The sequence below is a fragment of the Poecilia latipinna genome, unplaced genomic scaffold, assembly GCF_001443285.1.
Source record: "Poecilia latipinna isolate Pla-1442-1.1 unplaced genomic scaffold, P_latipinna-1.0 Scaffold124, whole genome shotgun sequence".
NCBI classification, from domain to species: Eukaryota; Metazoa; Chordata; class Actinopteri; order Cyprinodontiformes; family Poeciliidae; genus Poecilia; species Poecilia latipinna.
Window position 1 is genome coordinate 326,227 of NW_015112740.1, and position 25,385 is coordinate 351,611.

General features: G+C 37.4%; 1 protein-coding gene across 1 annotated transcript in view; it reads right to left on the bottom strand.

Annotated features, from left to right (window-relative positions):
• Positions 1–466: 466 nt before the first annotated feature.
• The window catches only part of LOC106945030 (CCR4-NOT transcription complex subunit 3-like), a 28,845-nt gene continuing 3,926 nt past the window's right edge, over positions 467–25,385 (bottom strand). Inside the window, exons 3-19 of the mRNA XM_015028429.1 lie at positions 20,981–21,048; positions 20,026–20,100; positions 17,881–17,970; positions 15,913–16,041; positions 15,016–15,111; positions 12,749–12,877; positions 12,575–12,665; positions 12,094–12,227; positions 10,637–10,693; positions 9,464–10,382; positions 8,510–8,615; positions 8,166–8,313; positions 6,275–6,365; positions 5,820–6,021; positions 3,516–3,648; positions 3,250–3,375; positions 467–2,885 (exon numbers count right to left, since the gene is read on the bottom strand). Coding sequence (XP_014883915.1) covers positions 2,787–2,885; positions 3,250–3,375; positions 3,516–3,648; positions 5,820–6,021; positions 6,275–6,365; positions 8,166–8,313; positions 8,510–8,615; positions 9,464–10,382; positions 10,637–10,693; positions 12,094–12,227; positions 12,575–12,665; positions 12,749–12,877; positions 15,016–15,111; positions 15,913–16,041; positions 17,881–17,970; positions 20,026–20,100; positions 20,981–21,048 — 2,693 coding nt within the window. The 3' untranslated portion in view covers positions 467–2,786. The remainder of the gene's footprint in view (positions 2,886–3,249; positions 3,376–3,515; positions 3,649–5,819; positions 6,022–6,274; positions 6,366–8,165; positions 8,314–8,509; positions 8,616–9,463; positions 10,383–10,636; positions 10,694–12,093; positions 12,228–12,574; positions 12,666–12,748; positions 12,878–15,015; positions 15,112–15,912; positions 16,042–17,880; positions 17,971–20,025; positions 20,101–20,980; positions 21,049–25,385) is intronic.

Genomic DNA, 25,385 nt, shown 5'->3' on the forward strand with positions numbered 1-25,385 from the left:
CGGAAAAAAATGAACGAAACATAAAGGAGAGGTTTAAAGAATGAGAGTCTATTCAACACTTTTGACAAGGAGCAGAAAGAGATTCACATTTGGGTTCGACCTCTCGTCCCGCCCGCTTGTCAAAAATCAGTAAACAAAAAAGGTTAAAAGCAGGACTGTCAGTCAAGTGAATACGTGTCGGGTTTTGTGTCTCGTCTTTGTGTTCGGCTTTAAAAAAACAACAACAAGAAAAAAAACAACAACTCAAACTCCTGTCCAGAAGTAACTGATCTTTAAAAAGGACGCAGAGCTCCGTCCTTGTGTTTTCTTTAAAATGATTTTCCTCACTTCTGAAAAAGAAAAAAAGTAATATACAATCTACCACAACAAATACAAAATATAAAGATGGTTTCTCTTTCAGCAGCTGCTCCAAACATTGGAGAATATTTGTTTATTTTATTAAAAAAGAAAAAATGCTTTTTGTTTGTTTTTTTGTGAAATGAAAAGGGCCACTGTAGAGTACGAATACAGGCAAACACTTCCCAAATGAGGCCAAAATTAAAAGTACGAATTGCTGCTGAAAGGTTGCTCGCTTGTTGTTGTGCTGGCTGATACATTTCCTCATAAAATGGTCAATTGAATACTTCCTGAGAAAAAAAGGAAATATCTACCTGGCATGAAGAAGAAGACAAAGAGGAAGGCAGGAGTCTGGCCGAGAGAGAAACAAAGGAAGAGGGACAAAACGAGGAAGTGGTCCGGGTGTCCAGGATGGTACATGGGCTGTTATGTATGTGTGAGTTCATTGTGAATTTAATTGGATCCATGAGAGTGTAAACATGAAGCAGAGACCTGCAGGACAGAGGAGAAGTGGGCAGCAGTGCTGGTGTTTGTGCTCTTTGGCACATAGAGGAGGAGGAGGAAGGAAAGGAGGAAGCTGGGCCTGAATGAGCAAAACAAACCTGGCTGCTGGAAGCATCCAACACCTGCAACTCTCATCACACCTGCAGCTTTTTATGTTCAAGGATCCTCTCTTGTAATCTGGCTAAATCTAGTCGCGCTGGCAGTTTTTATTTTCGCTGTTTGAAATCATCAGAAAGCAGGAAACAAGCTTGTGAGTGTTTCCGCGGCGATGATAGGTGTCGTTGGGCTCTTCACTCACAAATTTTCCAATTAGGATTAATTAGAAATCGCTCAAATTTCTCCCAATTCATCAGAAAATCCAAATATGATGCTGTCTTTTACTCAAATTGCTGCTGTAGGAGAATATGCCCTGATTTCTCTGCAGTAACTTAAATATTGTGTTGTAAGTGCTAATCCAATCTTCATAAAACATCAAGAGCTTCATGTTCATGGCCAAAACAGGAAAAGGAGTGCTCTGCAAATACAACAGAATTGAATAAGACCTGCGTTATATAATCTCACAACAAATGCAAGTTCATAAAAAATGCGTAAAAAAACAATATTACATCTTAGCTTTTGTTTCAAAAGATAAAAACTTGCCTTTACAGTTCTGGTCTATTAGTTTATGTTCTTAGACACTTTGATTTGATTTAACTGTGAGATTCTCAAGAAGTAAAACTATTCAGTTGTGTTTTATTTGAAGCACTGTTGTAGATTTGATGAACTATCTTTTCTTTATTTACTTGAATTTTATCTTTTTGCCCATGCTTTTAGTTGCTCTCAACCTCTGTTCCTCGAAATGCTATTTGTTTTTAGGAATTCATTTCCTTTAAAGGTCGCAGTCAATGAAAAAAGTGTATCCAGGACATTTTTGTCTCGCTGTTTTGGTTCACCTTCTCCTTGTTGGTGTGAAAAACAATCCATGTAAACAGATACCGCTGGAGGAAAGAGACCTGAAGTTGGATTCTATTTCTGTGCATCTGTTTGCAGAGCGTGACATAACGCTGCCCACCAGGTAAGAGTCGGTTACTACCAGCACCTCTCCGGCTGTTTGTCACCCTCCTCCACCACAGGCCTGACGGAAGTAAAAACAGTGCAGGATAATTTTGGACCTCACAAAAATCCTCTTTGGGCTTTTATAAAGGAACACAACAGAGTTGAGCGAGGCCCGTGGTGCCACCTACGACAAACAGCCACTGGTGCCGGTGTTAACGCAAAGGTGAAGTCAGGTTGTTGAGGCGAGAACAAACACTCGAGGGAGCAGCAGGGTGGAATGACAGGATCTAACATTTTGGGTCCAAATTTAACAATTATGAACCTCTTCAATCATCTGAAGAAGTTTTCAGGGCTTAAAATCATGTTTGTTTAAATTGTTTGTGGAAAAAGAGCCAGAAATTGTTTCTTGCTGCAGCATTTGAAGGCGACTTCCCCAATTTCTTGAATAATTGTGTGTATAAAATCTCTTTGGTCCTGATGGGACCGAGAGAACGTAAAGCCAGCGTAAGAGCATGATAATAACATAATTCTCTGACAACCTAGACTGATTTTATGTCTGGCTGCTAAAAAAGGATGCAAATAAAAATAATATGATGGAGGGATGGAGGAGAAGAGAAGGAGGAAGGAGATGACAGGGTGTGAGGAATTGTCTCTGTCAGTGTGAGGATAGTAAGGCGGGTTTGGAGGGTCAGGTGGGAGGAAGGGGGCTTCAAATGTGCATTTGCAAACCTGGCCACCCCCCCTTCCCCACCCCTAAGCTGACCCTCCAGTCTCCTTTCCCCCCAGAGAGCTGAGGTCAAATCCAGGAATGTCAGCAGGTGGATCACCCGTCTTCATTCGTTTGTCTGTCTGTGCATCCGTCTGTCCTCCTCTTACTTTCTCAGCTGTCCGTTCATCGGTATCTGTGCGTGTCACTGGAGGTCTCGGTCCTCTAGGTACCGGTACTCAAAGGTGAACCCCTCTTTTTTCCGCTGGCCCCACTTCTCATAGTCGAAATAAATGTATGTTCCCTAAAAAAAAGGAAAGATTGGGAAAATATTATTATCTGGCGTTCCCCAGGGTGTGGTCCTCAGCCCACTTCCAAGTTGCCCCCAGTATCTGTGGGGGTTAGGCGTCACAGTCACACACAATTAATTAAAATACTTCAGACTCTCTCTAAAAATGCTTTTAAGTGCCTATTTTAACAGTTTCAACATGAAATATACATTAATATGCATTAATGCACAGAGTGGAGAACATTTTAGGACAACCAGAAGGTCATTTCTACAGTCAGCCTTCCTTACTTCTGCTCTTCAGGTTTCAGACAATCAGCGCCAAGGACAACAACTGCAGCAACTGGATTTGATTAGCAGGTGAGCATAAATCCAAACTGACCTGCTCATACTCATCAGTGATGGTCTTGGGCTCTTCGTGCCTCTGAAACCACATCATGTACTTTGTGTGGAACCTCCATGACTGCTTCTTCAGGGCCTTGGCTGCCAGATACTGGGCCTTAGTGCCCTGCACACAGCGGGGAGCAGAGGGGACATGAAGTAAATCAGGAACGGCTGCAGTGTTCATAGCATTTATCATCAGATAACCCAGTTAAATTAGAATTAAAAACTCCTCATTAGAACCGTGTTACATGAACACAGAATTACCTCCAGGTAGTAAAAGATGAAGAACAACGTTTCCGTGGAAAGCCTCTGGTAAAACTCTACAGTGTCGGAATGAGGTGGTGGCATCTGGTGGTGGAAGGGTGGGGTGGGGCAGGGGTTCCTCATCAGGTACTGCCTGCAGCGGCGACACAGAGACTTAGCAACAATCAGCTCCTCTGTAACAGTGTTGACCAGACATATAACACGTGTTCATGAAATAATTACTGAAACACTGAAATAAGGGAATTTATTCATTCAATACAAAAATACTTTCTCACACCACAAAAAAACATTTACATGTATTCCAATAGCATACTATTGATTTTTATTATTATTTAAAATAATCACATATACAATATTTAAAAACAAACCCATTACATTTTCTAAGTGTAGCGCTGCTGGCCCACATAAAGCATTCATGCATTTTTAAAGGCGTTCTAACAGGCAGTGAACTGCAGCACGGCTTTGAACACAGATTTTAACCGTTGAACTGTTTCAGAACATCTTTTCTTCTTATTTAATGATTTCACACCGTTGAAATTTTTTCTGTGTTTTTCTTAATCTTCTTTATTTTCAGACTAATGCTGTAGTTTGGCTTTGTTTCTTGCTGGTTAATTAACTCTAATTAAAAGAAAATAATGGACCAATTCCAACAGAAATTAATTTGAAGGGATATAATTAATAAGAATATAACTAATCCAATTTTTTTTGTTGTAGAACAGCAGTGGGATAATGTGGGTGTTGTTTTAGGATAATATATATACATTTTTAAGATAAACACAACTGAGTTCAGATCAAATCTGAACACGGATTCTACAACCCCAAAGTTTGCCCTCGCTGATTCATTTTAAGCTGCTGAGCAAACTGCATTTTCAGCCAACTTCTGTATTTTTAGATCCCGTGTGGCGTGAAAAATAACAATCACCACATCATAATCTTTATGGAGTGGTAGCTCGGAATATCTGACTAATGTGAGCTCTTCAACTCAAGCAGCAGAAATTATGGCTGTGAGCAGAAAAATAACGGCATGAGAGATTAGAAGTGAACCAGACTCAAGAAACAGAAACAGACAGAAGCGTTTTTCTGCTGCGACTGTAAAACACAAACAGGTAGCGTTGGAAGAGAGCTGTCGAGTGTTTGGATTTAAATGTCAATTGTAGATGTGTGGGCTGCAGATGCAGCAGCAGCAAACCGGGTTCTGACTGTGAATCTGTGTGCAGGTGTGCAGAGAACATCTGAGCTTCAGAAAATATGAAACGCAAAAAAGAGTCTCTAAGCTGCTTCCTTTGCTTAGAAATCGGCTGAATCTTTTTGGCATTACAAGTGTAAAGAGAAATACTTAAAAAAAAAAAGATTTTTCATTTTCTTAAGGGAGATTAAAGACCAATATGTGCACATGTAGAATGCCAGTTAACAATGAATTTGAACAATTCTTAAAATTTTCTGTCAGAAAATGCAAAAAACCCAAGAAAACAAATGCATGACATAGACATATAAAAATATCAATAAATGTTTATTGTCGCTGTATTTAAAAGGGTACAAGTGTGTTGATTTGTATTTTTCATTCAAGCCTAATAAATTATTGAGTGATGTCTGTTTACCTTTAGGTTTGGTTTATTGTTAAGAAAGCAAGTGAAGCAAAATTTATTTGTTTACTTGGTCTTGACTTGTGCTTTCACTGTATAAATAATTAAAAAAGTATCTGTATCTTTAAAATATTTAAGATCCATGACAACTTTTCTAACAGATTTTCAGAAACTTTCACACGCCTTTAAAATAAACATAAAAGAAATCTTGTTGTTAATCCAGAACTGGGTTTTATCTCATCTCAAGGGTACCAAAGATATTTGCACTAAACCAAAAATACTTGGTAAGAGCCCATTTCCATTTATTATTATTATTATCTTGATTCTCATTCAGACCAGTTATATCTTACATAATATGATATATTAATAGTTTATTTTGAACATCTAGATGCAATAACATCAATTGTTTTCATAAAAAACAAAATCAATTTAAAAAAAACACTTAAAGGATGCTTTTAGAAGCTCAAAAAGCCGTGGGTTGAACAATAAAATGCCAAAGAGTGCCTGTAGATAACATTTATTAGAGTCACATTTTACAGTATGAACAGATCAGAGGAAATTACTTTAAATCATCAGCTCTCAGAGTGGGTCCAAAATGGAGGTGCACTGAGTGCTGAGGGCAACGAGTCCCACAGTTAGAGTCTCCATCCTGTATCCAAACATTTGATCCCTTTTACCTGTAATTATTTCAATAAAAGGAAGTGTGACAAGTTTACTGCACCTGATTCTCTCCGAGTCGGACGGGTGGGGCATGTGCGTCCACGCCGCCTCCTGCATGGCCTGTTGGTAGAGCTGGTCTTTGGAAAAGGGAACTGGCCCCAGTGGACAGACGCCCAGTGACGGGAGGATGCTGACCTCTGACAGGGAGGACTGAGGTGCTGACGGGGCCCCCGAGGGGGCCGTAGTGCTGCTTGGGAAGATGTCTGAGAGGACACAGGAAAAATGAGGGAACAGAAGTGGAGGAGGGGGAGGGAAAAGATGATGCAGCGGGAGGAGAGACAACAAGAAATAAAGTTGAGTCAGGGATGATTATATCAGCTGCAGCCTTTGTTCAGAAGCGGCTGAGAGTGGGAAGGGAGATGACATTTAGTTCCATTAAATCTGCTGCGTTTCTATTTCTGCTCGGTGGTAACCCCTCGGTCCTCCCGTTGGAGCACATGTTGGTGTGAATCCTACCTGAAGTAAGGTGCAGGGAGGACACATCTCCCTCAATCCCTGAGCTGGGTGCTGCTCGCTCGGCCATGGACCTGCTCAGAGGCTCCTGGGGCTGATGAGGACAGACAAGGACACTCATGGGAAAACAGATTCTCCTGGATGTGTGTGTAGAGTTGTTGTATCGTTCTGGGCGGAGGAACGCCAGTTCCGCTTCACTGATCAAGTTGCCAAGGAAATATGTTAGATTTTACTTCTTGGACTGTTTTGTGTTTTTGTTTTTTAACTCTCCTTCTTTCACTCCCCTGGGTTCAGGATATTATTTCAACACTACAAAATAAGTGTGACATAGATTTTGAGGACGTTTTTATTTGTCCTTCAGAAATCTGTAATATTCCAAAGCATTGCTTTTTTTTTTAAACCAAATTAGAAATTAAAAATTGCACCCACAGTAGCAACAGGCTATGATCATAAAACATGCACTTATCATCAGCTCCTCTCTTCCCTACTTCACAGTTTGTTCCAAAATTCCCAAAAGTTCATTTGCATAAAACGTGAAGTTGTTCTGTCATTATTTCTATATAACAAAGCTCTCTCCTCGCAACATTTGTATCTTTCTGTCTTTATCAATTTTATTGACTTTACATGCTAACTGAGGCGTGTGGAATCTGAAATTGAAATTTGGGGTCTTTCACAATTTCTCAGAGTATTGTGCGTTCTGATCTTTCATTGAATTTTTTTTAGATTTTAACTCCTGAGAAGATTGGCAACTGGTTGTTTTTCTCTGTGCAGAAAATTCAACAAAGGACAAATTCAACAAACCACCCTTTGCTTATTGATGGGTCATTGCTGAGATTCTTCTTAGTTGACATTGTGCTATACCAGTAAACTGAAAACTTGTGCAGTTAGAGGTGGAAACAATGATGGTGATCAATTAACAATCTGCGTTACCCGTCTGCTCCTTTCTCTCTTGACATGTTCCCCGTTGATGTAAGGGCGTACTTCCTTTTTCAAACATGATATTGCCATTTTGGCTTGAAGTTACTTAAAAAACAATAACAGTGAAAATTGTAGATGTTTTTTGTGCAACTGGTGTTAAATTTACATCCATTTAAAAGCTGGTAAATTTGACATTTCCCAGAATTTTACTAGATTTTGCAGATGAACACACAACTGTGAAAATGTATGTGAATCAGTGCTACACAAACACGTAATGCATTTAAGGAACCATTTTTGATTTGCATTTGGCTACAAAAAGGCTATTCCAGCTTTTCAAATTATATCCACAAATACAACTATAGATAACAGCTTGATGGGAACAAAACTCTACGTTTGCATCCAAGAAGTTCTCCCCAAAGAGAGATAAATCTGGATTAGAATGGTGTCTGGTGGGTTTATAAGAACAGTTTGTCGCAACCTGCTTGCAAAAAGTGCCCAAAAATCCCATTTCAAGTCAGTTATTAAGGCATGTTTGTTGTCTGTTATAGTTGAATCAAAACACTGGTCATTTCTTAAATTAAGAAACCTTGGACATGATTGGAAAGGCAGCCAAAAGGCAGAGAAAAACCTTAAGACTTTTAGAAAACCAGGAGACAACTCTGCTAAATTACTCATATCCGCCGCCTTTTCACATTTTATCACATTACAGCCTCAAACCTTCCAGAGACCATCATAAAGTGATGCATAATTGTTAAATGGAAGGAAAATTATATTCTGTTTTAATTTCTTGTTTTTACAATGAATATGGGAAGTTTAGTTTGCATTTGTTTTCACACCCTCTTTACTCTTTTATCCCTGAATAAAAGCTTGTGCAAACAAAAACCACCAAATGTCAGCTAATTAGTGATACATTTAGAGAACATCAGTGAACAAAAGGTACGATGAAGATCAGGAGACAACGCTGTATTCTCCTCACCTTGATGCTTTCAGGTGGCTGTGAGTAGGACAGCGGCCCGTTCTGAAGGCTTCCACCACTCGTTGTTTTAGCCTCACTGTACGACGCCGGCGATGGGGAGGTGGACAACAAACCCATGGAGCCAAGTAAACTGGGACCAGTGTCCTTACTGGGAAGGAGGAACAGTGGTGCAAGCAATCAAATTTATATATTTCACATGACATATTGCTCAGCCAATCAGCAATATAACAATAAAAATAAAAAGCAAATGTAAAAATTTCTAAATAAATAAACAAATATTGAAGATCGGTCAGGCTGATGAAAATAAATTTACTTCAGAAGTTCTTCTTGTACTTTAAACTTACAGCTGATTGGCTGTGGAGGTCAGAGATGAGGATTGGCTGCTTTGTGATTGGGTGGCACTGTTGAGGGCGGAGTCTGTTGTGCTATCTGCTACCACAGCACTGTGACCTGTAGAGAGAGAGAGCAAACCATCAAAATGAACTCTGTAGCTCAATAAATAAAATGTCTGACTCTTCACAAATTATCGTTTAGAGACAACAAAAATAATCCTAAATGTTTCAGAATACCAGAGTTCAAGAGCCTGTGTTAAAAATGAAAAATATTTTTGGGAGTTTGGGTTTATTAGTGAGCTTTTTAACAGCTGAATGCACTCTGAGGTTAGATAAATTGTCTATGTTTAACTCTTATTCAAACATTTGGCTGATTAGCACTAGTGAGTGTTCGTGTGGAGATTTTGAGTAGCTAAGCTGTTGTAGATGATAACAGGCCTAAAACATTTTTGCTACTTAGGGGGAATTCAGAGTCCTGAATCTTTACCCCAGTATTTTAATGGATGCTTTGAAAATGGCAAATAAATAAAAATAAGAGTTTTGTTGTTCCATCCTGCAGCAGATTAAACCCGATAACCATACACTATGCAAATCAGGAAAGTATCAAAAACCGTGTTTCAAAAACATGACTGGGTTGAATCTTTAACAAGATGTCCTTCACTTTCTAACATCTAGACGACTTTCATTTACACTCATGTAATTTTTTTTTTTTTTTCCAAATTTTCCAATATACATGGTAAGATAGTAAATTGTGGTGATAGTTTAAGGAAAGCATTTACCAACCAATCAATACAAACAACAACAATGTCAGGTCAAAAGTCTTGTTTTGTTGTTTTATATTTCATAAAAATGCCCTTAATATATTGGTTTAGTTTCTATTTTCTAATTTACATATACCCAAATGCCAGAAGAACAGGCGTGATTTATATTTAGATGAACGGACTCGGGTGGAGGTCAGATACTCACTGGTGCTACCGTTCTGCTTCTGTCTGCTCGGCGGTCGACCGGACAGGGATGAGCTTCCTCCTCCGACTCCGCTCCCTGCGGATCCTGAGCTGCCGCCGTTGCTTCCGATAACTCCTATTCCGCTTCCAGGAGCTAAGCTCCCGATGGGGCTCTGCGGCCCCAGGGAAGACCCCTGCACCCCCGATTGACCTGAACCCAAGCCCAGAATCCCCGAGCCGACACTCCCCACTATAGAAGCCGTGCCGAGCATGCCTCCCTGCGAGGACGTCGGCCCGCCGACCGCGATGCTGCCGCTACCGATGGCGCCCACCCCGCTGTTGGTCGTTGTGCTGCTGACGCCGCCGAGAGAGCCCGGTAACCCTGAGCTGGCCGTGCCCGAGGCGGCCGCCTGAGCGTAGGGGGTTGGGGTGGAGCTTGAGAGAAGACCCACCATATTGCTTAGGGACGCCGGCATCCCTGACAGGCCGGGGCTGGTGGAGATGGAGCTTTTCCCCAGAGAGGGCCCCAGACTGAGGCCAAGGCTGTTGGAGGTCGCCGTGGGACCCGAAGGCGCCTGGGGCAGGGAGTTCGAAGTCAGGAGCCCCTGTGTGCTGGGTGGCGAGGACGCTGACGAGGCGCTGTGGCTGTTGGTGGAGGTGCTGGAGTTGATGGGAGCCGAAGAGATCGGCGAGTTTTTGGCCTGCTGCTGCTGCACCGACGGGTGAGGCGGCTGCTGCGTGGCGTTGCTGTAGCTACCGGCTAAAGTGTTGGAGAAAGGACCCCCCACTGCGCTAAGATGACTGCTTCCAGAGCCACCGATGCCTCCGCCAGCAACAGAAACCAGAGAGGATGAGGTGAGCCCCGAGGCAGAAGAAGACGAAGAGGAGGAAGAGGAGGACGAAGATAATGACGAGGAGGGATTTCCATTCTTCACTGGTGACTGGAACAGAAACGCAAAGGATTTTGTTTGTTAAATTCGGCTGCACAGATTTCAAGATAAGACTGGCAATTAATAAATGCTTCAATAAAAACTGTGCATTGTATCCACAGCTCAAGAACATAAGTCATCATAAAAACATGTTAAAATTGTATGAATGAGTTGAAATCTGAGATGTCAATTTATTTTAACTATTTACATTTAAAACCTCAAAAACAACATTTCATCATTAAGTCTACATTAGCGTTTATACCAACCTGACTGACTTCACTGTCCGTCGAACGTCCCCTCTTCTTGTCATCTTCTGAGTTCTCCTGGAAATTGAATCACAGACAGGTTTCAGAAAAGGACTGACATCAGAAACAATGTCAGATTACATCAAACAAGTAAACACCAGTCATTTTCAAGATGACATTTCTCAGAACAGTCAACATCTTTCTAAGTTGAATTGCATGTTTTAAAGAGTGCATATGATTGCAAATCAAAATTATTTCTGATAAAATTGAAAAAATACTCATTCATTTTTATGAACATACAGTCTCAGTTCTAATAAATATTGAACAATTTTCCTAAAATTTGAAAAATGATTTGCCAAATTGTGATAATCTTTTAAAATAGGGAATATTTTCAAAGATGCATTAATTTGACAAGAGACCAAAAATATTAATTTACTTAGAAGGCAAACATTTACACTTGCAGATTCAGAGGAGAATTAATACTTTTTTCTTACCTTCATTGAAGAAAAACTATAAGAATATATTTTTTTATTTATCTACAAAGCACTAAGTATGAATAAATAAATGAAGATGCTATATTGTGAGAATCGACTGTGAAGCACTGATACTGGAGTCTACATAGCTGAACCTGTGGAATAAGTACATAAAACAAAAAGAAGTGGTCCGAGCTTTAAGCCTTGGGGCCTCTCTGGGAGAGATAGGGGATTTTTTTGTTGCAGGATTTTTACACACTTCCCAGTTTTGAGGCCAGTACTATACCTGTCGAAACCAGTTCAGTTTTTTTTTTCTAAACATCTTTTTACATTTACTAAATGCTATGCAAACACTAAAGTGCAATGCTTTAGTGTTTACATGACCAAAAAAAGTAAAAACCACTTCTGATTAGTGTAATTTAGAATGAAGCAAGCACTCTGCTTCCCTTATAAGTCAATGTTAGTATGTGAAAGAGAAACTTTTGAGATTAAGTTTACATTTTCAATGAGTAATGGTAGCATCCTGCACACATCTTTCACATTTCCTTTAATCCCAGAAAAAAAAACCTCTCTTGATCAGCACTGCAAAATACCATAACTCCCACTTGCATATCAGACTTATAATAACTACTTTTACCCACTGAATGAGAGTGTAGAAGCAGAAGAGATGATATGAAACCAATAGAAGAGAATATAAAGAGCAGATGGCAAGGCTCTACAAAGGTGCAATTATCTTCCGCACATATTTTAGATACTGATGTGCCTTGATTTGAGCTAGAGGTAATAACTGACTTAATTGTTCATGATTACCATTGTTAGATTAAAACATCTTTCAGGTCAATGATGAAACAATCTAAGCCATTCTTTCTTTATACAAATGAATGGATTACAGTTTTTTTAACCTCATATTGCTAGAGGATCAAAAACCAGGAAGAACAGAAGTAAAAACAAACAGAAAGGGCAAACAATTGATGTGCGTGAAATGAAAAGGATCGTTTTTCTCACCGTAGTGCAAGTGGCAGGCGAAGGAGGGATTGGTGAGGATGAGGTGGTGGAGGTCGGTGTGCTGCTGGAGTTCTGGAAGATCTCGTCCTCCAAGTGTGAGGGTCCTGGAGGGGAGGTGGCGAGTAATTGTTGAGCTGGAAACAGAAAAGACACAAAAGGTTTCAGCCTCTATTGTGAATTTTTAGTCTTTTGTTTATTATTGTAGGTCAAGGTTTGATCTAGACCAATTCAACTTGTTGAGCTCACGGTTAAATATTTATTATTTATTGTAGAGTTCAAGTAATTAAAAGATTTATACACATTCTTATGCTTAAATGACCAAAAAAATATTTATGGGATTCTTTAAAGTGATTTTTTTGCAAGACGTCCATTGGAATACAATACAACCAGGTTCTTCTGTACTTGTTTTGATGTGTAATCAAGATGTTTCCCCCAAGGGAAGTCACAATGCTTGTACCAAAAAACTATTTTCTATACGTACGGTATTCATCCAGGTCGAGATCGTCATATATATAATCGTTCTCCTCAAAGTCTGGATCCTGCGATGACTCTCTGTAGTACTCAACATCATCCTTTGGAGAGAAAGCACAAATACTTCAATCTTAGTTAAATATCACATATTAAAGCTGTGTGTCTCTGCAGTTTTTTGACAAACCTTGATCTTCCTGATGGCTTCGACCTGCAGTGAGTCATTGTCCAGCATTCTCAGTATCGTCTCCAGCATTTGGATGTGATACCGATGCTTCTCAATGAACTTTTTCAGCTCCTCGATCCGGTCCTGCTTCTGTAGGACAACAACAGGTCAACTTAATCAGCTGTTTTTTATCCAGGCACAAAGGTTTTTTAACATTACCTTATGAAGGTTTTACATTCCTGTGCAATAAGTTTTGCATTCCCATGAAATACCTTTGTGTTTCCTTACAATAATGTATTTTTTACTAGTCTGTTCATGCGGCATCTTGAATATTGAAAGTCTTTTTGCTACAATATAAGGTTTTTTGTTGTTTTTTTTCATATTTATTGCAAGGTAAAAGAAAAATTTCCCCCATTAAGAGGCTCCATATGTTTAAACTCTTTGCTGCAAGGTGATTTATTTTAAAATATATATATTCTTCCACACAATGCAAAGCTTTATTAATAATTTAACTCCAACAGGGGGAACAAGAAAGCATTTGAGAATATTAACAACTTCTAAAACAAAAAATAAAAGCGTGTTTAAAGTTTAACGAGCGAAATGTGCAGAAAGGAGATCACGAGTGATTTAAAGCGGTGAGAGCATTAGTGGCCGCCATGTGCACTTTCCAGCCTAATGCATCACAAAGCATGCAGGCAGAGTGCCACTTTCTGATTTCAATATTTCATTCTCCAAGTGCTTCACTGTTAATTCACACATCCTCTGAAGGTTGGAGAACACTCAAATGTTTAATTGTCCTAATTTGCCCCCAGTGTCTATTTGGACAGAACGCAACACGTGGGCTCTGTGTGCAAATAACAAACCGGCTAAATGGATATTATTAAAACACAAAAGCTCTTAAAAAACACTAAGGGGTGTTTGTTATTAGGCTGCACGGAGGAGGTAAGCAAAACCAAACTTCCTAACACATTTCATCTAAGCATGAAAATGGCACAGAAATCGTTTATTTTTTAAACCAATATTTGAGAATGAATTCAAAAATCCATTACTAATTTGATTTATTATTCTAAATCTAGGTCAAAATCTATATAACAAACTAAAACAAATGGACAGATGCAAAATTTAGGCAAGTGGACACTGCATCAAGTCTTGAAATAAATATATTTTTCCATATTCTTTTTTTTTCCCCTTACCAATTCCACCCTGGATAACTTCCAGACTCTGAAAATGAACAGGAACCGTAGAAGTCAAAGGGAAATCAAATTTAGACTCAAACTACATATGTTTCAGCAAGGTGTACGTGTAGTCTTAAAGGTCACTTCTAACAAACAAAATAACCTTTCTGAAATACTTGAAGACAGCCGAAGGCTAATAATTTACACACAGTGAGGGAGGTGGACCTTCTAACCTCTAAAAATAGGCTCATAATCCTACAAAAAAAATGAGACACAACATTAAAAAGTCCTCAAAATCGAAAGGATATTTTTTGGCTGAAGAGTGCTTTAATGCATGTTTAAGTAACTTTTTTTTTTTACACTTTTCTAACATTATTCTCTGTTTTATTCTGTAAATCTTTTAACAAAAGCAGAGGAAATGTAAGTTTGAAGTGATACATTTGATCAGCGTCGATGTTTATTTCCAACGTGTGTCTTCAACCAAAATCATCAGGAGTCAAACATTTGCTATAAATATTGTTCTTGTTTTTGTTCTTGATATTTTTGTCACTTAAGGACAAACTTCCATCAGCATTCAAGAACTCACTGATTTGATCCTTTCACCTATTTGATCCTTGCGTTTTGCCCAGCTTTGCTAACTGCACAAGAAACACAAAATAAATCTTCCTGCTTCTCAATCTGAAACTTTCTGCACAGAAACAAACAGGAGGGACTTTCAGGGAAAGTAACGTCTGCTGCACACTTTCATTTCACTGTCATTACAAATAAGCTCCTGTGACATATGAATATGAAGTATTCATTCTTAATTCAGAACTTGTAGGTTCTCTGAAAAGACTGCACTGCCACATCAGTAAGTTTCCGATAAATGAAGTCCCTGGGGAGGACTTTAAAGGGAAAGTTGGAGTCAGAGAGACTCGGTCAGTGAGGTTATCGTCGTTGGCCAGAGACAGAAGATGAAAGCAGGGTTCAATATCTGACCTCTCCGCCAAAAAAGAGACGGCGAGATAAAAGGAGGAGAGCTGTGGGGATGACAAGCCAACCGATCTGGAAGCAGCAGTGGGAGAGCAATGAAAGGGGAAAAAATGAATGATTCAGAAAGGAGAGCAGACTGACCTCCTTGTCTCCTTTCTTTTTTCTCGTCTGGACTGAAAGAGACTCCACTTCGCTCTCGAACTGGTCCACCTGCATGTTCAACGTGTCTATCGTGTTCTGAGATGAAAGAAGAGGAAAAGGTCAAACAACAGCATCAAATATTTTTAAAAATAGCAGATTTATTTCTTAATTCTGGGATTCTCTTGGCATGATTTCATTGTTCAATGGAAATGATTGCTTTTCTTTGATCGCACAACACAGTTTTAAAATGTTCTATACAATTATTTAAAACAAATCTAACTACACTGTTAGGTGTTGATGACAATGAGGGAAAGATCTGGGAAAATGATAAACTATAATTATAAACTCATGAAAAAACTGAATAAATACATAATGAGCATTTACTTCTATTATAGATTCAATTTATTCATTAAGGGCATTCACAAAAAATACTATCTAAAGGCATTTTATGGAGCTGAGAAGCATAACGCCTGAGAATCAGCTTATTTACTGAAAATCCAATTAGAGCTTTTCATTAATAACAATTAAAATGTAAAGAGTAAATTATCAGGTAATCCAGTCAATGTCTATTTCATAAATAAGCTGCTCTGTAATTATTAGTTCTGCCCAGCAAACTAGAAACTCTTCATTTTTATTTCATGTAGTTTTGGTTCCTCTATTTATCATTTTCACTTCCATGTTTTAATCACTTTTAAGAATCTTTTAGGGGAAAAACGTTCCATTGTGAGCAAAATGTGACTCCACCTATCCAATTACATTTATGCGGCTTTATGTCTTGTTCCTCACTTATCACATACTGGGGGAAATGAGGAAAAATTAGGACTCAGCAGTTTGAACGAGTGAAACAGTTTTTCTCTGAAGGGTAAAGCCCAGCGGTCCGGTTGACCAGACGCTCACCGTCAGCCAGGTGCCGACCTCTTCCTTCTCCTTCTGCGCCGGGTCCACCTTCTGGATAAGGCCGAGTCCTTCTTTTGAGTACGCTTTTGTCTTGGTTTCTCTTTCAACTATTTTAAAACGCTCCATTTGCTGCAAGAAGATAAAACACAGAAAATGGATGAAGAGATAATTCCTGAAGAAAGCCCCCCCTCCCCACAATATTAGACCTCTGGAAATTTAATAAAGCTTGTTTTCAATGATGTTGCATTCTTGAATTTCTTGAGCTAATACTGATTTTATATCAACACTAAATGGTTTTAATGCGTTTTTCAACATTTCTAGGGTCTAATTGTTCAACTTAAATATGGGGAATGTCTTTCTTAAACCACAGGAGAAGCAACATGTCACTGCACAACTTATCAAAAAAACTATTCACATTTGGATTTGTTGATACCTTATTAAGAGACTGTCACAAAAACCCTATGTTGCTGCCCCTTTGCAGTTGCATTTAAGCAAAACTTGACAGGCGCACTAACAATATTTTTGTACAAATCTAAAGAGTTATTAGCTATAAACTTGTTGATTTAGCCTGTGAGCCCTCTCAGCTATAACTTTATCAGTGCCTCATATTTTCGTGTGATCCTGCAGTAGACCAAAGACGACGATAATATATTCTGTCCACTACACTGTATTTTTATATCAGCCGAGAAAACCATATGAAAAATAAATTATCAGTGTGGGGTTAGAATAAAAACCAAAACTCGAGTGTGACAGATGGAGCTCTGGCGAGTTGTCTCGCATGTAATCCATCTGAATAGTTATCATTGAAAGGTAAATGAGGCTCTGAGGCCCGACAGGCAAAGCAGCAACACTGAAGGCACAGTGTTAGTTATCTAACAAACTATCTTGTGCAATAATGAACATATTTTGGGAACAGATCTTTTAATCCATGTGCAAATGCTTCATTTGTCTTCTCATGCAAATCTAACATCTCAAACCAGAAGTAATTAATTTTTATGCCACTTGAGGGCAGCGGAAAAAGTCCATGAGACCACAAATGATAGTTTACAAAGTTGGAGATTTACAGATTTTAAAATAAAGCCAAGCTGATAATTTAAGTCAATATTAGCTCTACTTTTACTGCCACATGATTAAAAAGAAACACATTGGTCTTTTCTTCTATGCAAAGTTAGTTTACCATTAGTTCATAAAGCTTCCATTTGAATGAGATGGACGAGACATTTCAGGTCAAACTAACTGAAGTATTACAATATCACAATATTCCAGTCCAGGTTTTAGGTGTAATACACAGCAGCCACATGTGTCCTGGAGATGAGCTTTACAAGACTTTGGTTTGAGCTGAAGCAGAAAACAGAAGCTGAGGATGTGGCCATCAGAAATAAACACAGCTACTTGTACAACATGAGAAAATGGAGAATTTTTTAATCATAGAGGGATTTAAGCATGTAGGATGTGAAGCTTCCAGCTGTAAAAAAAAAAAAACTTATACAAACTCTGCACTCTTCACATAAAGATAAAATGTGGTAACAGATAATTATATGTTTTCCCTCCAAAGACTTTGCCTTTTGAAAGGCTGCCACTGTAAATAAGAAATCTGTTCTTAATCAGTTTTTTTCCTGGTTAAATACATTATGGTATTAAACACAGTTTGTTAAATAATGTTTCTTTTTGTTTTAAAGAAACAAACATTTGATACATTTGATAAAGTTTTCCTCATTACTAGAAATGTATTTAATTTCTTTCTCTTTGTATTTTACTTAAAAATCAAGAATTTTTATATAAGCATAATATTACATTAAGCTAACATATTAAAATAAATACATGAAAAATACTAATTTAATTAGCTGATAAGCTACATCATTTCCATCTCATATGTTCACATAGTAAAAAACTGTCAGTCAATTACAATTTTATTTTTCACTGCAACAACAGAGAGTTTTCATGCTCCCTCTTGGGGTTCCTACTCACCGTTTCTATGAGTTTGCGGTTCTCTATTAGCTGCCTTTTGTCTTTGATCTCGTTGGATGCCACCCACGTCTTAATCTGGTCTCGAAGGCGCTGCGGGATCATAAAGGAAGAAGATGATACAGAGGAACAGTGGAGGGAGGAAGAGTAGGATACAAAAACATTAGAGAACTTATTAATGCATGCAGAGACTTGTCTTAAACAGTCAGATGGTGAAGCTGATGCAGGCTTCGCTTGGAGTTTGGTCCTCATGACAACAGCAACAAAGCAGGGGACACACATATAAATTAAGCTGAAGGAGATGAAATTCAACACACTGTGAGCGTCAGTAAACTCTCAGTCTGGTGTTCACAGAGTCACGTTAATCAGTTTTTCTCTCTACTTGCTGCCTGAAGTCAAATTAAGACACATTTATACAAGTTCACTCAGAAAAGATTAAAAAAGGCTGATAAAAGAGGATTTTAATCAAAAAAGGTAAACATTTTATTTTATAGTAAATAATTTGTAGCTTCAAATCAATTGAATATCTTTGTATTCTATTGACATTTTGACTGAGGAACAAAAAGATACACAATTTTTAAAACGGATTTCACTAAAATCTAAAAGTTTGCAGTGAGTTTTTTGAACAATCTGGTTTGTAAAATATCTCCAGTTCAGTGAAATTCAACAGAGTGCATCTGGTAAAAGGTGCTCTGAAGTTTCTCCACAAGTTATCAGATTAAAGTGCAGACTTTGATTAGGACTTTGTATCACTTAAGTATACTTTAACTCATCCGACCACAGCTACTCCTTTCACAACCCTTCATTATTTTCTACCTTTTAATATGTTACATTCTTTTTTCAAAGTTAACTCAAAGTTCTACGCAGAAATACCCCATTAGGAGAAAGTAATTTTTTGTTTTTTTTTTGTTTAAGATTTCTGCACATTTCTTAGAAAGAGGAAACCAAGAAATCACATTTACTCAAGTATTTACAACACACTGTTGATCCACCTGTGGCAGAAATTGCAGCCTGTAGCCTTTTTGAATGTGATGCTACAAGCTTAGCTCACATCACCAGGCAGTTTGGTCCGTTCTTTGCAGGTCCCGGTTTTCTATTTTTAAGAAATTTTTCAAAAACTCAATGTTTTTCCCACACTGTTATAATGGGGTATTAATGTGCAGGGTTTGGAAGAAAGGGTTTCATTTAATACAAGTTGGAATAAGGTCGTAACATAAACTGTGAAAAAGGTGCAGCACTGTGAATAGTTTCCGGATGCGCTGTGTGTCATGTAACAACACCTATCAGAAGCTGCTGACTATTGCCAGACATGCTGTTTGTATTCCTTGCTGATAGTGGAAAAATGAATACAAAATAACAAAAACAGAGAAAGAGAAACAGCGGCTCATGTATTGACACAGGTGTCCAGAACAGTTTCCGTCTCTCATTGTTAACATGACAGCCTCACATTAGCACTCTCTCCTCTCACTGTTTCACAGACATGATGAGGAAAAATACAAAAAGAAATAAGGCTGTGAGACTAATAAAAAAAGTAATATATATATATATATATATATTTATTTTTTTTTTATTTTTTTTTTTTTTAAGAGCCTTAATTATTTAATCCAGGAGCTTGTGAGGTGATATTATCGCTGACTAACATTGTTTGTTTGTACATATGACCGCCCTGGACCTTTTGGATTAGTGATGACCAAGCTTATGACAACATGTGGGCGTCTGTGAAAGTAGAGAGGTGCTGCAGTTTCCGTACGCCGGCCTGTGCAGCTCACACAACATTTGGAAACAAAAACGTTGGAGCACAAGTTTACCGAAATTGGCTGTTCTTCGACACCATGTTTTATGTTTCTGCTTTTCTGGTATCCTTAAATTACCAAACTAGTTTATTAGAAGAAAGTTGGGAAGATTAATGGCCCAGAAACATGTTCTTAAAGTTTCCACTCATGTGAACTTTACTCTTCAAGGGGATTAAAGGTCTTGGCTGGAGAGAAAATGGCTCAATGTTTTAATCAAAAAGATCTTACACCAGGACGAAAAGTAATTTCTGCAACCATAACTTCTTAAAAGTGTTTTTTGGTTGACTCACTCAAGTATTTAATTACCTTTAATAGCAACTTAGTTTAAGTGTTTCTAATGATTGCTTTATCATACCTGCAGCTTTTTAATCTCTTTCTTGAGGTCCGCTTCATATTTCTCCTTCTGGTTTGTATTGGCTGCATTGTGAAGCTGCAAAGAAACAAAAGATGAAAGTTCAAGCAAGTACTGGCTAACACAAATCAGAAATGCAATAAATAATGGCAATACACTTTTATCAGCAAGTCAGTAAAACGCTGCAGAGAACTAAATAACCACTTTAGTTACTGATTACTCCAAAGTTACGGGATTTTGATTTAGAATCCTGCTTTTGGAGGAAATCTTATTTTTAGCTTCAAAATCTTATTTTCAGCATGGTTCTGTTAGAAAGACAAAAATAATGAATTACTTAAATGTTATTAAAAGGGAAAAATAGTTTTTCAGTAGCAAAACCGCCAACGACCAACTACAGCAAAAATAATTCCAGGACGTAATTAAGTCAAAAAAATAAACTGGGATTTCTTTTGCCAAACAAACCCAATTAATGACTTTCTGCCATCTTACTACATTTGCTATTTAAGTCTCTGCACATTTTTATTACTCCTGTAGGCAGCATGTGAATCTTTTTCAGGGAATGGTAGCCTTTGTTAAACTACAAAGGCAGCAGCTCCTGATGAAAGTTTAAAAGTTTTTTTTTTTTTTTCTTTCTCATATTTACTGTCAAGTCAAAGCTCAAACTACAAAGGTTAAAAAACTGTAGGTAAATCTATCACTTTGTTGGCAGAGAATAAAAGGGAAGTATTTTAATTATTTTCTTTGAACAATTCTCACATGAAGATGTTTGCCAGTTTTATTCGTAGATGAATCATAAAAATGTTTATTATCAGAATAAGTAGGAATACGTTGAAGATTTTTCTGACTATTTAAAAGCTTTATTAAACTAAAAACAGTCAGATTTGTGCATTTCCGGCCATTTTCTATATTTCTAAACCAAATAATTGATTCATTTGTTGCTGTGCTAAAAATGTCTTACCTTTTGCCAAATGTCTTCAAACTGCTCCACTCCTTCCGCTACTTTTTTCAGACATCGATCTATTTCCCCTGAAAGAGAAAATAAAAAACAAACCATAAAAACACAACAAGGTTGAGTTTAAAGAATATGAATTCCTTCTTATCTGCATAAAAACTGATGCTAATGTGTGTGCAAAGTGAAACTGTTTTTATCTGGTAAATTATTTGGTTCTTCAGAACCGATACTGTTTATTTACCCTACAGTCAAATTGCATAAAAAGTGAATAAAACAATTTTTCTGCATTGAATAAATGAGACGCTCCCTGTCGGGCAGGTTTTCCCCAGCAGAGTTTCTCTTTTTTAAAAGGGGTATTTAAAAAAAAAAAAAAAAAAAAAAACAACTGCAACACATAAAAGCAATACGCTTACAAATTATAGCTGACATCTCATGAAATATGCAAGTCATAAAAGGGTCCACAGTGCTTGAGTACTAAAGGTGACACACATCCCCCAATCATACACAAGTATATATTGCTATGTTAAATATGAGTGTTTATGACAGACAGAAAAACGGATTAAAAACTGTCATTTTGAGACAAATAAGTTTACATTAGGCTTCTTTTGGGGCAACATGTCCCAGATGACTTATGTCAACTTTTGTCATGTGGATCTGATAATTCACTCACAATAAAACAAACAGGAAGGAGCTCAGATTAACTTAACTATGCATCATTTGTGACAGCAGAACCCTTTTACATGCAAAGGATTTTTTTTTTTTTTATACAAGCAGTGGAAATTCCACTCTGTTCTCCATCAACTTATTTAATTAAATTTTTACTGAAATGACTATCAATATGAAAAGCTACAAACCAGTAAAAAAAAAACACGACAAAAAAGAGTTACATCAGCCATAAGATGCAAACTTTTTTTTGTCACTTTCCTCGTGGAACAACTGCACTGCTATAGTTGTGGCATAATAACCTGTAATATTCACAAGTTTAGAAGAATGTTATGTCACAAATCTTTCTGTATTTTTTGGGGGATCAGAATATTTTTTGGGTACCACTGATGTGGTTAACAGTAAAGGTAAACAAATCAAATTTAAATCAATAACAACAAACTCATAAATTCACAGTCAGTGAATGTTAGCTATTTCTCTGTTATTCATTATTTTTTTAAAAATCAGTAAATGGCATGATGGTTATTTTCCTCTGGAGTTTTCCTCATGACTGAGCCTATTCATGTTTATTTCTAGATTAATCTCATTATATTTGACATTCTGATTCCTCAGGCTTTTTCATTTGTAAATACAAATAATAAGGGATAATTTTATAGATTTTTGTAAACTAGTAATTTGTGCATTTAGTTTATACTTAAAGTGCAAATCTTTTGTTTAATTATTTTTAATGTTTTATTCATTTGCTGTTTTTAGTTGTTTGATTAAAATCATGTCAGGCCTAAGCATGACATTTATTCTTCCCACTGCACCAGCAGATTTCTCACATCTGTCACGTTGCTTTTGTCAGCAACCGTTTGTGAAAAGGTGAAAAGTTCAAAACATTAAAGCCTCATTATTGAAACACAAAAAGATTAATGCGAGTAAAGAAAGAGACAAAAACAATGTAACAATTTATAATATGCATAATGAATATAAAATATAAATTCCATTTGTAAATTCCACTAATATAAATAGAGAATAGTCTGTAGCTTACAAACTCAGATCTAAACACACAAATCTCCAATATTATATCAAAAACAAATGATAACATAAAAAACATTAAAGTGAGATGGAAAAGACAAGTTCTAGGAATCTGCAGCACAAAGAAAATTCACTCCACCTTTTTAAACAGTGTCTCTAACATGAATTTATAGCTTTTATATAATTTCATGATATGTATTTGGTATTTCTTACAACTAAAAACAGGCAAATGAAGTAAAGACAGCTTGAAACAATTTGTCTGAATAAACTCCAGCTAAGGTCGGGGTTTAAACTGTCTTGATGTTCAGATACTTCAGAGGGGGGGTTATTTTTAGATGAAAGGCAGCCTCCTCTGTAATAATACATTACAATCCGAGAAGGCCAGAGCAGCACTGCTGCTAGATCATCTCTCCTTCAGGAGGACATTTTAGCAAATGTCCACATTTCTGTTTTGTTTTTAATATGACAGCTGCTCTTTGGGGAAAGCCACTGTGACAAACGTGAAACAGAGAAAGACGTTGATCCCTGTCAAAAATGAACTTTTAGCCTGAAGTGACAACTATTGATTACAGCAAAGAATGTTTCTGTAGGCCGTAGTGAAGCCTCTCGTTCTACTGTCTTCCTTAGAAAAGGTTTGAGTAGGTTTACAACACCTGTAGCTTCAGATGCATAGCCATCTATGTGCTGCAAACCTCCTCAGCTGACATCAACTTCATCTGTACTGTTTCAGTGTTTCAATCTTTTTTAAAATGTAAGTGCTGAGAATAAGGGGAGAAGCAGTGAGAAGACCATTACGAATGACATTTAAGGCCTATATCTCCACAGAAATGTACAAGCTTCATCCAATCATCTGGTGAGAAATTAAACCTTGACCGTGATAGACGCAAAAAAGCTATCTTGCTAGCTAGCTAGTATGCTAGCAGCGAGTTATGTCCTGTATCAAGTCACAGAACACAATGAAGATGTCAGAGAGCGACTCAGAGTTTTGCTTGATGGAAAAGTCCCGAGGGGGAAAAAAACAAAACACTGAACAACCTTTGTCTTTCACACAGTGAGGTTCATATCCACACTAAAAGCAGCATGCGTTTCCCTTTGAAGGCAACAGCTGTTCACACAAAACTTTAGCCGCTTCAAATTGTCTGTTACATCATAGTAACTTAGTACAGCAAAGAACTGAGGAAAACATTATCCAACATTCAGTCTTCACAGATTTTGAAAAGACTAGGAGTTCACACTGACAGACCGGTTTCATCAGATTTTTGTTTCGCGACCGAAAGACTGAGGATAACACACCTAACAGCTGCGCCTGCCGAGGATCACAAGCTAACACTTCAAACTCACGAGGGCGGCAGTTTGAAGGCTAAACAAACATGCCAGTAGATGGCAATAATAGTAATATCCCAGAATTTCGAAAGGAAATCTACATAAAATGAATGAGATGCTACATAACATACTTTAACACAAAAGTTAAAGTATTTTACTTTTTTTATTTTACTTTTTTTGTGATGCTCATTTATTTTTTTTTAATATGAGGTTGTTAGTGGATTTTGGAATGACTTTATTCTAAAAACATGATAATTTCTATCTAACAGACATTAATATGGATTTTGTGTCCAAAAATGTAGAATTTATGATAAATACTTTATACTAATTGACTGATATTTTACTCAGAAGTGGCTAAGGATGCACAGAATTGTAAATCTGGGTCAATATCCAATATTTACTGATATTAGTTAATATTGTAATTTAGGGGTACAATAAATCAGCCCTAATTTCCTTCATTTTGGGAGATCTGCAAAAGGCCGATATTTACATGAGAAACCAATCTTATCCACAGATCTGCTATGTCTGAAAATTATCCACTGTCTCCTTTCGTTCTGCCATGAGAGACCCCAACGTTGCCAACTTAATGGCTTTGTCAGTATATTTAGTGACTTTGACAAAAAAAAACTGTATAAACAATTGCTAACATAGAGTTTTCACTGTAAAACGGAAACTTAAGGCACATAAACCAAAAAAGCCAAAGGCATTTATTACTGCAATCTGTTTAAAATACTGAAATAGTTAATAAGACTTTTGTTGAGTTCCTTCCAATTATGTATTTTTTTAAGTAGAAATGTTTTTTGTTTAGTTTCTTTTCCATGTGAAAAAAAATTGTGCTGTATTGATATTAGAGGCAAATAGAATTAAAATTTTCTACTGATCTGTTCTTATCAACAATCCACAAGTCAAATATTGGATCATTCTCTATGAATAGATCCATCACCAGCCTGTAGCTTGACACATCTATGCTTAAGTTTAATGAAAATTTAAAGCTTAGAGACATGTTTTTATGCACAAACACAGATGTTTCAAGTTTGTCATTTTCTGTGCTATAGAAATGTGAAATTGTCGGGTCAGAAGAAGAAATAAAATCAAAATTGGTACTGGCTGGGAAAACCCTGGTCAGTGAATCTCTGTTTTGTTTTGTCAGGAAAAAAGTTCATGATTCCTGATGTGCCACACTGAGCTTCGCTCCAGCCAAGAACCTCCAACCTGGCAGTAAAGCAATCTTACACAACCCAGCAAACAACTTACTTGTGAGTGCATGTGATTTTTGTTTGCAAGGCCTGCGACTCTTTTAAAAATAAAACAGTTACAGAAAACAGCCGGACCGAGCAGCAGTAGGTGTGATCACACCGGAAAAACATCCACACGCGATGTTGAACACTGGCTTCAACATTCTCAC